Here is a 13878-nt window from a genome sequence, read left to right as displayed (position 1 = left end):
ACAAACAGGGTGGAGTCACAGATTCAAAGCCAAAAAAAGAGTTGCTGATGGATATCCATTTTCCCCCCATTGGCAAAAGCAATTGACAATCCTTCTACAACAGATGCATCCAGCCTTTCTTTCTGCAGAAATCCATCTCTTCTCCATTTATCTCACTATCTGATCAATATTGTTCATAGGTTGGTTGTCAGAGACTACTTGAGTAAACTATGAAGCACCTTATTCCCTCAGGGAATATTCCTGCTGCCACCATGCTCTCTGTCCCTGTTAGTCTCAGCTTGATCCTTTAATTTAAGAGTAAAAATAAAATTTCAGAAAAAAACAGCCAGAGACAAGATAGGGGACAAATCCAGGCTAATGACCAGAAATGCTACAGAAGAGACTATGAAGAATACTGAAGTTTTTATATAGTCATGATTTAAAAATTAGTGGACACAAAGCTGGAAAAGTGCAATGCCTTTTCCTGGAAGAAAGCAGGGCCAACTGATTCATTGCAGGGCAAGTGGCATTTTCCCATTTGAATTTACTCCTGAAAAACAGGAAGTAAAATTTTCTACAAATCAGATTTGGCACTAAATTGAGTATTTTCAACTTCATAAAGAAGATTAGTGCTTTACACTGAAAATAAAGCTTTTAAGTTTTTAAATCATCCAGAAGACTATCCTCTCCCAAGAGAGGCTCCAAAACAATGGCAAATTTCTGTGGGACACTCATTTGCTCGTTATACTAGATGACATGAGATGTTAAAACAGAGAAGGGCAAGCATCACAAAACAGTTTAAGTTCCTCTTTTGAGGACACTGGCCAGATACTCATTATGCCTCTGTGGGTATCAGTCAGCAGTAAGACAGATTTTATTTGCACACTAATGGTACCGTGGGTCACCTTTTTAATAAATAATAATATATTCTTGTTTTTGGTACTCTTGAGAACTAGGTTGCTGAATTCACATGATCAGGAGTTAAATGCTACTAACTGAGCCCTGAAGTCTTTACAAAAACTAGCAATTTTTTCCCCACATGCCCTGAAGTTTTTTTCTGATAAAGACTCACTTGGAAATAAAATACAAGTTACCAGTCAAATGCCAATGATTTCACAGAGTGATCTGGGTATATTCCCATAAGATGCTGATCACTGAAATGAACTTTTTAATTATTACATAATTATCCAAAGGCTGCATTGAATCAATTCTTTACCCTACCCTTCCCTCAGGATAGGCTATGGTAGACAATAGGGTATTTTTGAAAAAAAAAACATTTTTTTTTAAAAACACACAATTCAAGTCACCCTGCCCCATATTGCTATACTTGAAAACCCCCATGAAGTTAGCACTAATATATACACCTAGCTTTTCTTTCCTTTATCTTATTCCTAATTTCATTCCATCACATAGAACAATTCAGCTTTCTCCTTGAGTTTTACATCCACTTGATATTTAGGAGGAAGCAACAGGCTGTATCTGGGTCAGAGCAGGATTAAGCTACAGAATACTTTTTACTTGTGTAGAGTTTGTATATTATCTTTCTCCATAACACCTTTCATCACTTGTATTTGCCAATAGCTCTCACTATCAATACTCATTGCCCTTTCTCTAGAATTTTCAGCCACTTTTTATTGCCAGGGACTGTATTCAGGAACACAGGTGTGTAACTCACTGGTCTATCCCTCTTAACACACATTTACAGTGCTAACCCAATCTACAGCACTTAAGTGATTTTCACATTCAAACACTGTATGAAGCCAGTCTTCTACATCCATTTTGGAATAAAAAAAGTGGTGGCAAATATTTAGATTAAATTCAGTAAGAATTTAATAATTGATTTGAGATCCCTTTGAAAACTACAGCCTTATAGCTGAGGAACATTGCCTACTGACCAAGATGAATGTCCATAGCTAGTTTAAAATTCAAGATCAGATTTTTTTTTTAAATGAGTGAGAGTATCTTGTTCAATTGGAGCATGAATTCAGGGAAGTTTTATAACTAGTGTTATATAGACAGTCAGAGAAGGTAGATAACCATAATAGTCTCTCTGGTCTTTAAAAAAAAAAAAAAGCCTCTGAAAGCTGTCTCATGTTACAAATCTTCAGTGTTACTTTGTTCTTTTGTTATTACTTTTAAAAGGTGGGGGTGGCAGGTTCCCGGTCATGCTCACAGGCTAGAGGAAAGGTGGGCAATCATTTTTGTAGAGAGGGCCACTTCACCAATTTTGGTAGTGGTTCTTGGGCTGGCTCTGCCCCCAGAAGGGATGGGGCATCAGGTGAAAGGGGTAAGGCATAGGCAGAAGAGGCAGTTACCTCTAGGCACTGCAGGTTGGGGGGAGGGGGGAGTGGAAATGTCATGCACACTCCCACGGGATGGGGAAGCATGCACATCTCTCTCAGACCCCCCTCCCCCACCCCCCACCCCTCACCTCCATGCCAGAGGCACACAGAGCCCAGTGGGAACCACCAGCCATTTCAAACAGCTGGTGGTTCCCTCTGGTGCTGCGCACCCCTGGTGGACCCAAGAGACTTCGTGCGCACTCTTGCCCCCAATTGACCTACGGGCAGGGGAGTGTGCAAAATCTCTCCCCCACTCCTGCCTGCCAGGGATGTGGTGCCTAGAGGGAACCACCAGCTGTTCTGAACAGCCTGTGGTTCCCTCTAAGTGCCGCAAGCTCATGGCAAGGGGAGAAGACTTTGTGCGCTTCCCACTCACAAGCCCCGATTGGCCTGGAGATGCAGCATGGTGGGCCGCAGGCTGGATCAAACGGCTTGGTGGGCTGGCTATCTTGTTCTCCCTGGGCAAGAGACCTCTGTAGAAAAGTGTGAGAGCAGAGCCAATCTGAACAAAAAAGTCAATTTAAAGCAAAGCAAGAATAATTTGTATCTCTGCCTTAAGAAGCAGCCTATTTTTTCTCTCTCTCTCTCACACACGCACACACTCTGGGGTTTTGTGTATCATCATTCTGAATGCTAACAAATAAAAGTAGCACCCTGTTGCAACTTTCCAGCAAGAGTATTTATGTTCTATCTAATTCTGTGTGGGAAGGTTTATAACAGAACTGAAACTTGACAAACTCATAATGTACAAATTAAAGGGAAACACTATAGAATCATAGAACTATATGACAAGAAAGGACATCAAGAGATCTTCTAGTCCAGTGATACTCAGACATCAGTGGTTCAGGAAGTGAAATTAGTGATCAGCATTATCCAAGGGAACCATAGTAGTGAGGACTATATATATATAATTTCACTAATTTCACTAATTTATAAATAAATAAATAAATAAATAAATGCATCATATATATGAGTCCTCACTCATTTTTATATATATGAGAGACAGACAAAGACACAAATATTCTCACAGAGAAAGGACTGGCCAAGTATTATTTTATCAACTAAAATTGGTTAACATAGTACCCTGATTGGTTAATAATTAAATCACAGTGTTTTAATATCATATGCTGCAAAGAGCCACAAGGGAAACATTAAGAAACACTTGTGGCTGATAAATCTCAACCGGAGTATCACTGTTCTCCTATTCTACTCCCTTCCACTGAGGCAGGATTACCCATACCGAGACACATGGCACACACTGAAAGTATATTGAATTGAGTTTAACTGCTGCCTAAAAACAAGATTTCTACTTATATCTAGTCCATACTTATCACAAAGAACTATGTTGCATTATCGATTATTTTACTATTCTGAAAAGCCAACTCAAATGTTACATTCAAGTGACAGAAGCTGAGCCAGATGTCAGGAGATTAGGTTTAAATTGTTCACAGATGTATTTTTTTTGCTACTATTATTGGCTGTATTTCAAAGCACAGGAGAAAAGAAAGTCTGAAACTTACTGGTTGACCTCCCCACCATCTGTGATTGAATTTCTCTCGCCCTCGAAGGCTGAAGCTGGCATCAAACACAGGGTCATACATGGAGTTGCCAACAATTCCATGTGATTCAGGATAGAGTCCCTTTGTGCAGAAGTAGATTAATTAGTGAACCTTTGGTGTACATAAAAAGCAGTTCAGCACAGTTATCCACAAATACCACTAATGTCTTTTCCATTCTTAAACAGGGTATGCCTATAACTGCACCCAAACTCAAGATGTCAGTTTTAAGATAAAACATAATATTTAGTACTTGATATTTGTTAAAGCAGCATGAAGTAAGTTACACATCTAGATCTTGCCTAAAGCATAAATAATTTAGCATTTAGCTACTTCAAAGTTTCTTCACACTAGATAAAATGCATTTTTGCCATTTAAGTATCAAAATAAGCAATATAAAATTATTTTAACGTAGTACTTTCAGTTCATCTTCATAAAATATTCTGATGACAACAAGCAAGCCTTTGGTGGCAATAATAATATAATTATACCTTGTTTTATCTGAGAGATGAGCAAGTATTATTCCTAGCATAAAAAAGAAGGAACTGAGGTAGGTCAGCTAACTGACTTGCATCCAAAGCCACGGTGGGAATTCATGCCAAAATTGTTGTTAGCAAACATGAGTTCCTGGTTCATGACCCATGCACTCATGTCAAGGGTTAATACGTGGGCCAGATAATAAACGGGTATAAAACTGCATGGTTCCACAGACTTCATTTCAATTGGGATGGGGGGAAAAGGGGGAGAAAAACATTTTTTTATATATATCAACTGAGGGTCTGTTTTTGTGCTTGTAGTGACAAAACAAGAGTATGAATCACTTCATTACAGGAGCAGGCAAGAAGAAAAAAGCAGCAGGCTGTAATAATGCTTTGCATTTATGATGCCTACTTTATCAACAAGTCTCAAAGGACTTTGATGCTTTCTACCCTCCATTTGAAAAAAAAACTAATACAAAAAGTAATTGAGAGCTTTAACTAGTTTTTTACTAAAAACTTCTTCCCTCACAATTTCCAAGTTTGCAGTGATGTACAAGTCCCTTTAATTATATTCAAGAAATCTCCTTCAAAGACTTACTGTAGCCAAGGTGTACAAGTTAGGAAATGTTTTTGTAGGGTATACAGGTCTCATATAAGGAGAATGTGTTCCACAAGACCCTGAAAATACAATAAGAAATACAAGTGTTAAAAGTGGGACCATCATACACTGAATGCAGAAAGATAGGAAAACTTTTGCTGAATTAACAAATACCAAGAAACGTTTCTGAACCGATTTAAACAAACACAACTCTACTGCTTAAGCACAGAGGTCAACAATGCTAAAGCACATGTATTAATAGACACACAGGGCCTAAAATAAGAGAATACTATCCCTAGTACAAAAAGATGGAGAAATCATTTGGATATAGAGATATAAAACTAGGTATATTTAAAAGAAAAAAAGTGCTTCCCTTTTAATTAATCCTTCAGATAATTTTCACTGCAAGTTTGTTTGTTAGCAATAAAGTAACTCCAGAAAAATCCATGCTCATTTCAGGTGACAAGACACACTTTCTGAATATTATTATTACTATAATTCCAGAGTCACAGGCATATTTTTCACAGGAATTCCCATTAGCTTACATGCAGTTGCTGCTACAAATGTTGAAATTCTAGTTGGGATTGTTTAGGGGGGGGAAAAAAAAACAGACAGCCGCCCCCCCCAACAAAAACACAAACAAAAAAGAACACACAACAGAAAACTACACAGTTCTGGGAGGCTTTCCCAAAAACAATGGACTCCTGCCATGCTTACATTATTGTTCTGCACTGCTCCAGCCTGTGTCTTTTAGGCCTAATATCTGCACAGTGATGGGACTTTTGCCATTTGGACTTCATTAGGAATAAAAATAGGACCATAGATTGTTAGACTTTGGGGCCAGAAAGCCAGCTGTGTTTGAGGCAGCAATTCTACTGCACAGCACCTTGTTGGTTTATGGCGCTATACAAACAATGAAAACAATATGAGAGCAAGAGATTGCCCCGTTCTAATAAAACAGATTTACTTACTTAGTTTTTCAATGTTGGGCATGACCTTACTCCCTTTCTTCATGTACGATGCACGGAAACCGTCCACAGAGAAGATGATCAAAGGAGGGTGAACAAAACTGAAACAAAGGCAATGTTAACACATCAAAAGTTTATGAGTTTCATATGTTCTTGTAGTTAGACTAATGAGAGTTTAAAACTACAAACAAAAGCCCCTAAATTTTAGAGTGTTAGTTGATCAATATACTTAGGTAATATTTATATTTCAGTAATGCCCAGAAACCCAAATCAGGATCATAGGCCTATTGTGCTGGACCATACAAAGACAGAGTCCCTGTCCAGAAGAGCTTACAATCTAAGAAAGTAAGTGACACACAAAAGGTTGGTTAAGAAGAATACAATCAAAAACATACATTTTTATACACACAATTACAAATCATAATAAAAAAACACATACCACTAGCTCAAATATGCTGTTTTTGTAAAGAGCAAGGCACAAGACATTTAATGTCCACAAACTATGTGAGATATATCTCCTTTAACACAATGAAGAAGAGTACTCATTTTGTTATTCTTTCACAGAACAAAGAACCAAATAGCTACTCGAGTTACTTCTTCATCCTGATTGGGTTTGTATCCCAACCCACATGCAGAGGCAAGAAAAGCAATTTCTTCAAAGGTGGGAGCTCAGTATTAGGTATCCATAGTAAACCAACTCATTCCTAGGTATATAAAGTCTTAAGCACCCACCGCTTCCACTTAAGTCAATAGGAGCTGTGGATGCTCAGTATTTCTATGAAAAAATACCCTTATTTAAATATTTAAATTAGGCCTTCTCTACATTGGCACGTTCGTTTTGTCACCAAAAACTGCTTTTTGGCAACAATGAGAGCATTTGTACTACAATGGGACTTTTGTCGGGAAAAACACCCAGTTTTGATTTAAAAAAAAAACTTCCAGTCCTGTAAGAGGCTTTTGCCTTTTCCACTCCCTTTATTGTCAACAAAGAACTAGCGTGGCTTCCGCCAGTATCCCACAATGCCTGCCCAGATGGCTGTGTGCAGTGTTTTGTGATCTTTGCTGCCCTGCAGGCATGCACCCCTCCCCTTTCAAAGGTCCTAGAAGCATCTGACAGCTGAGAGAGCTGCTCTGTTAGGGGAACAAACAAAAAAGAGCAAATAATTGGAATGCTACCATTCTGTCCTGCTAGAAACACAGCTGCAAGCAGACTCATGCTGCAGGGGAAGGCTGGAAAGACTGCTATGCTGCTTTGCCATTCCTCAGCACAGGAGAGCTCACAGAGCTACTCATGATGCCACTTCCAGCAGCTGAGAATTCTGTAGGAAAACTCTGAGAAAATCCCAAGAAGCATAGGGATCATCTCTACTTTCCCACAACACTACACTGCGGGATGCTTACCTACCTTGCTTTGCTCTATCCACCAACGAAAGGCAACAAAATCAATTTGACCAGTTTTCACTTTTACGTATCAACAGCACTTTTGTCACCAGACCCTCCCAATGTAGATATAGCCTTAGATTTAAGCCTCGAGTCATCAAATTATGTAAGTGATAGAAATGTAGCCGTGTTAGTCTGGGGTAGCTGAAGCAAAATGCAGGACAATGTAGCACTTTAAAGACTAACAAGATGGTTTATTAGATGATGAGCTTTCGTGGGCCAGACCCACTTCCTCAGCCCACGAAAGCTCATCATCTAATAAACCATCTTGTTAGTCTTTAAAGTGCAACATTGTCCTGCATTTTGCTTCAAATTATGTAAGCACATGCTTAATTTTCAACATATGAAAAATCCAGGGGTGAAAGAACAATGAGGCAGGGGACCACAAGTGCACTCGTCACCCGTTTTTAAGTACCTTCCACCACTCCTTAAAAAGAAAGTCCCATTTGAGTACAGTGAAATTACACAACTGCTTAACTTTATTCACATGCTTAAAAATCTTGCTGTATCATGGCCTAAATCAGTTAAGTTTCAGAATCTAACCATAGACGTGGGAACTAGAGCAGTGCTGCTGGTTTAACACAGGGCCCGGTGCCCTGGGTCACACCTGCCAGCCCCAGTCTCGGCTTCCTCATCCCTTTCAATGAAAATAGAAATAACGTTTTATATTTGCACGTATACCAGTACATAGGCAAGGATGTCACTAAAAACAAGTAATTATTTAGAATTTAGAGGCCCCTCCTACTCTGAGACCCTACACCAGGGGTCCGCAACCTCTGGCTCACTAGGGAGCCAGATATGGCTCTTTTGGAGCCCCAGCTCCACCCCACCCCCCTATTTGTTCCCCCCACAGCAGGGAGCCAGCGCTAGTACTACAGTCTCGCGGCCCCCAACAAGATTGGAATGCCAGCAGCAGCTTCCTGTGGGGAGGGGGGAGAAAGCCCAGAGCCTCCCCACCAGACCTGGAGTGCAGGGAACAAGTGAAGCCAGGGAACAAGTGAAGCCAAACATGGCTCTGCGTGCTGGTGTTTTCCTTCCCTCAACTGGGGACCGGCCTCACAGGACACACTTCCTGCAGGCCTCCCCCTCTGCTCCCTATTCACTGGATTGGGAGCAGTGGAAGGCTGTGTTACATGGTGCTGCCACATGGCGCGAAAGCAAGTAAGTGACCCCCTACTTCTCCATGGCCAGATCCAGCACCCCCATACCTCTCCCTCACCCCCGCAGAGACTGAGCACCCCCACTCCTCCACCAAGACCCAGCACCCTCAGCCCCCTCCTGCCCACTTCCCCCAGCCAGACACCCTACTCCCCCCCCCCCCAAGAGTGCTCCTGCACTCTTACCTCCCATCCAAACCTCGCATCCTCACCCCCTCCTGCACCACAGCTTCCACCCAGATCCTGCACCCCATCCCTATGCCTATCCCACTCATTGGCAGCCCTGTCCTGCACACTTAACCCCTTATTTTTGGCCCCATCCCAGATCCTAACGCTGGAATCTCAGAAGAGTATATCTGACCTGAGGCCTTGAACCTCAGTCCTTCCTGCCCCTCTCCCCCCCTCCCCCACTCTAGGACTGGAGTACCAGGGGAGAGAGATGTTTAATTTGGGGAGTTTGTGGAGGGTTTGCTTCTTACTTGAGTGGTCCCCAATTGATTATTCTGAAGATCAGTGGCCCTCAACTCAAAAAGGTTCCCCACTCCTACCATAAATAAAGAATTTTGAAACCTTTTGTATTGGACATAATAAAATGAAGCTTTTATTTAAAAATGTGGCCATCTGGCCACAGCGTCATAACACTCTTTCACACACACACACACACCCCCGCACACCAAGCCTGAGCCCAACATTGATCTGAACCTCCTGTCCTGAGCCCCTCATGCCCCCACATCCCCAACCCTTGCCATAAGATTGACAGAAGACAACCTAAATGCGTACAGGAAGCTCAATTTGACCAGTTATAATATAAACTTTGAAAAGATGCAGCAGCAGAAGTACCACTAAATAAAGTCTGAGAGAACTAATAATAGCATAAATGAAACCTTGTAATGTCAATTATCAATAATACTAAGTTGTATATTTTCAGTCATGCAAATGGGCATTCTTATATGGCTCTTTGGTGACCACTTGTCCTGAATTTTGATATAGTTTGACTCTTTGGTTTGAAAAGGTTGTCAACCCCTGCCCTAAACTGTAGCTTGCTTAGCTTATGCATAAATCCAGCACTGCTTTCAGCACAGCCACTACAAAAAGCATTCCAGTGCCTCTGAATCTAATTTGCTTTTAAATACTGTAGAAGACAGGGACCTTTGGATGCAATGTGAAAGTGGCCTGAAGGCTGCTCACATCAGGTCTGATCCAATGCTTATTCAAGTCAAAGGAAAGACTTCCACTAAATTACCTGGGCATTGGTTCAGGTGCATGCACAGGTTAAGTGAAGTGGGCAAGTTTATCAGTCTGTGGCCAATGGCTATGATTTAGTCAGCTCTTCTAACAAAGGTCTTCTGCACAACTTCAAAATAAAATGTACTTACCCAGCTGGGCATTCAGGAGATTTTATCTCTTCACAGTCATCATCCGCCCAGTGAGTCTCTCCTACATGCAAAGGAACATCATCATTTTCTAGGACAACTGTCATTACAGCTACAAATTGTACCAGACTGCCAAAAAACCCGCTCACACAACACACAGCAGATCACACTGTCATACTTCGTGAGCAACATGTTTTTCTTGCCATTGGTCTCCTAGGCAATGTGTGGATTACATGCCAACATTCAACTAGAACATCTAGTAGTACAAATTAGCCCCATTTAAAGCAGGACTTAAAATATGAGTAAAAGGATCTCCCCTTGATCCCATGTGCCAGGTTTCATATGGTTTGAACTTTTGAAAGTATAGAGCACAAAAGCAGCAGCTAGTATGAAAGCATAACAACAAATAGTTGGTTCCATAGCCTAGATGGAACTAACCATCTTTTAGACACTGTATGAACATAGTATTAAATAGGGTAGTCAATTATTTCTACTTTTTTTGCTATTGTTTCCACTGCATGCTCAGAGAGCTAGGATACCCTTTGTACTTTCACAGGACAAAAGAAAGTCAGATTAGACACTGTTGCTTGCTTTACGACATTGTGATATTAAAAGGAAGTGTACGTCTCAATTAAAATAAACAGATGAGTAGAATATACTTTTGACTAGCAGCCATCCCAATTGGCTGTGATAAGGAAGAGCAAGAGAGACAGAGGAACTCAAAAAGAATGAGATCTTGACATAGGCAAGAGAAGTGTTTGAGAGGAAGAATTAGTGTCACATTTAATATTAAAAGTAAGTTTGTAACCAATAATATGGAGATGCTGTTCTTATGCAAATGTCACAATGATGCCAGGGTCACAGAGATCTTTTGTTATTGATTGGTTAAATGAGGACTATGTACATTAAAACAAGGAACTACTTCTTCTGTCTTATATTTCTAAAGAAAGGAACCTCAAAAGGCAGGAACTGGGAACTAATCTAGCACCGAACCACAATTAATTTGCCAGGGTTTCTTCAGAGTTGGGAAAAATGCAATCTGCTAAAATTTGCAGAAGAATGCATAGTTAATTTTCCTTCCCCACTGCATAACTGGATATGAGGAAGCAGAGCCTGTACTTGATTACACTAGTGAGTATCCGGTTCTCCTCACCTTCTACACTTAAGCAACTGCTTAGCAGAAAGAAAGTGGGAAAGAAAATGAAGATTCCAAAGTAAAATTGAAAGTGAGTAGTTGGGCAGGATCACCATCCACTGAGACTGCTCTCTGGGTAAGCCTTATTCAACCATGCAGACGCATATAGAAGCAAAGCCAGATGGGCAGAAGATCCGCTCAGAAAAAGGAGGTGCACCTATACAAGGCAGGACCTGTTCCAAAAGGATCAAGATTACTAGGGACATGAAGCCTTTTTGATGCACTCACTGCCAGCATTCTCTGTACGCTGAGTGCTTGGGCAGCCGCCCAGGAATGATCCAGGTGCAACCCAGCTGGTTGCAGCGAGCCCACAGCTGCCCACAGTAGACAGCATGGGTTTCTATTAGTGATGCCCATCTGCACATGGCTCAGTGCACATAGTAAAATTTATACTGCATGTGGATGGAAAAAGTTAGAAGGAACATTGCTCATAACCCACTGCCATAATGATTACTGAAGATAAATCTGTTTGCTGTAAGTAAAGAGAACACAAAAAGACCATTTAATTAGACCCGTACCCACTCAATGTAACTATATGTTCCTATCACCCTTCCCTTGTCCTCCCACCATTTATGTGTTGCATCACTTAGGGTGACCAGATGCCCATTTTTAAAGGGACAGTCCTGTATTGATGCCCTCCTGCATCTCAACCAGTTACATTACTTGTTTTATCTTGTCATATATCAAAAATGTAAGTTCTTCAGGATAGAGACTCTGATGGTTTGGGTTTGGTTTTAAACGGAAAACCCAGCAGAGCTAAACGTTGGTCCTTACTGAGACCAGTAGTCACTGGTGTATTCGCTGCAATATGATTGAGCGCATCTAAACTATTTTTGTTTTACAACACACTGCAAAGGTGTTTTAGAGTCCATCTCAGTAAGCAGAATACTTTCCTTCTTTACTTGGCCTGTCAGTATCACTTCCAACTGACACAAAGTGTTCCCACCATCACCACATCCAAAATGCATTGCTTCCACAGAGCTGACAGCACCTCTGAGCCTGGGTAACAAAAAAGTAGGCCTGCCCCACCCCCAAACCAAAGAACAGTAAATGAAATGTATATAGTATGGAGGAGGAGCAGGATGGAAGCTTGTTCATAAAACATACTTAATGTTACCTACAGGGCTGACCTCTATCCTTTCAGGATAGATAAAAAGTGACAGAAATGTGTACCTTTGCATACAACTTGATAATTAGTACAACAGTCTCCTTTGGTCAAGCAGTCTTCAGAACAATGACAGGCATTCTCTTCATTCCTTGCCTCTCCACAGCGATCTTTGGTACATTCCCAGCCTCGAGCTACAATTTTCACACAGTAAGTGAAAACATTAAAGATGGGAAAATAGGATCTTTTAAAAAAATGGTCCACAGATGGACATCCCAGTAGAGTTAGCCCAACCATTATAATCAGCTTTGGAAGTCTGTTATCTGCACAGTGTTTTTAAGAGCTTTGAAATTGATAGGTTGATTAACAAAAGAGGGTATAGAGAGCCCTACAAATCCATGCATGTCCACTTTATATCCATGGGTATCTGCATCCAGGGATGCGTATGCACATACCGTAATTTAGTGAATATACCCCGCACCCAAATATACCCCGCGTTTTTTTCTATTGGAGTAAAAAAAAAAAAAAAATCTTGTATACCCCGCATATGAATATAACCCATGGGATATACAAGACTTTTCTGTGCTGGGGGTATATTTGCTGGGGGTTTATTTACGGTGCGGGGGGGATTAGCCACTCACTGCCCCAGGTTCCAGTGCAGCCACCAGCTTCTGGGCGGGGGAGTGCTCATCGCACAGGTTCCTCTACAGGAGCAGGAAGGGGCAGGGGGAGCAGGACCCACCAGCCTCCAGACAGGGGAGTGGTCACAGCCCGGTTCCTGTGCAGCTGCAGGAAGGGGCAGGGGGATGAGCGCTCCTCTGCCCCTTCCTGCAGCTGCCCAGGAACCAGGGAGTGAGTGCTCCCCCGCCCGGAAGCTGGCAGCTGCATATCATCTGCTTATTTTGGGGGATGTGGATAGGGTTGCCAGATGGTTGAAATAAAAATACCGAAAACCTCCACACACACCCCCAAAAAAACACCAGGAAAAAATTCTGTTTGGGGGGGGGGGGCGGAGCATTGCTTCCCCTAGGTCTTTTGGCCGGCAGCCATTTTGTGCCAGCAGCCTTGGGGAACCAGGTAAGCATGGGGGCTAGGGTCGGGGGGCTGGGAGCTGGGGGAGGCCTGGGGGAATGGGGAGAGGCTGAGCTCTGAGTATTTGTAGGGTTGCCAGGTGCCTAGCATTTTCACCTCCTGGCCAGGGAAAACCTCAGAAAATGCCAGACTTCTCAGGTGTCCGGTATTCTCTGAATTTTACCGGACAGGAGGCGAAAATAGCAGACTGTCCGGGTCAACACCGGACACCTGGCAACCCTAGATGTGGATGCCAATTTTATATCTAGAACCCTGCAAATTAAGTGAGCTTTGCACATTCCAATCCTGAAGAGGCCATTCACACAATTGATAGTAGTGAAGGCCTTCCTAGGGCTGAACAGATTTCTGTACTAGGGCCTGCAAATAGGTCCTCAGGAGGCAAGTTTATGACTGTCCGTACATTGCCTGTGCTGTAGGAGAAACCAGCCATTTTACACAGCATGAAGGGGCCAAAGCAAGGCTCAAGACTGGCAACACTATTTTGGCAACACTATTTTGTTTGGATGTATTCCTGGAGATAGCATATCATATAAATGTTAATCTTTAATTCCTGAAGATACCAGGCCAAACGTGGAGAGTTGGCAACCCTAGCTG

The 13878-nt window shown here is 41.8% G+C and overlaps 1 protein-coding gene and 1 long non-coding RNA gene across 4 annotated transcripts in view; one reads left to right on the top strand and one right to left on the bottom strand.

Moving 5' to 3' along the window:
- ENPP2 (ectonucleotide pyrophosphatase/phosphodiesterase 2) overlaps nt 1–13878 on the bottom strand; it is a 96672-nt gene that overhangs the window by 45270 nt on the left and 37524 nt on the right. For all 3 annotated transcript variants that reach the window (XM_006130772.4, XM_006130770.4, XM_006130773.4), the window contains exons 4-8: nt 12261–12386; nt 9896–9956; nt 5926–6023; nt 4955–5034; nt 3842–3961 (exon numbers count right to left, since the gene is read on the bottom strand). In XM_006130772.4, coding sequence (XP_006130834.1) covers nt 3842–3961; nt 4955–5034; nt 5926–6023; nt 9896–9956; nt 12261–12386 — 485 coding nt within the window. The remainder of the gene's footprint in view (nt 1–3841; nt 3962–4954; nt 5035–5925; nt 6024–9895; nt 9957–12260; nt 12387–13878) is intronic.
- Nucleotides 1–13878, top strand: part of LOC142826954 (uncharacterized) — a 32332-nt gene that overhangs the window by 10151 nt on the left and 8303 nt on the right. The window lies entirely within an intron of this gene.

The sequence above is a fragment of the Pelodiscus sinensis genome, chromosome 2 (assembly GCF_049634645.1).
Source record: "Pelodiscus sinensis isolate JC-2024 chromosome 2, ASM4963464v1, whole genome shotgun sequence".
In the NCBI taxonomy this organism is placed as follows: Eukaryota; Metazoa; Chordata; order Testudines; family Trionychidae; genus Pelodiscus; species Pelodiscus sinensis.
Note: the sequence above shows the minus strand (reverse complement) of the source record. Positions and strands in the feature narration are given on the sequence as shown.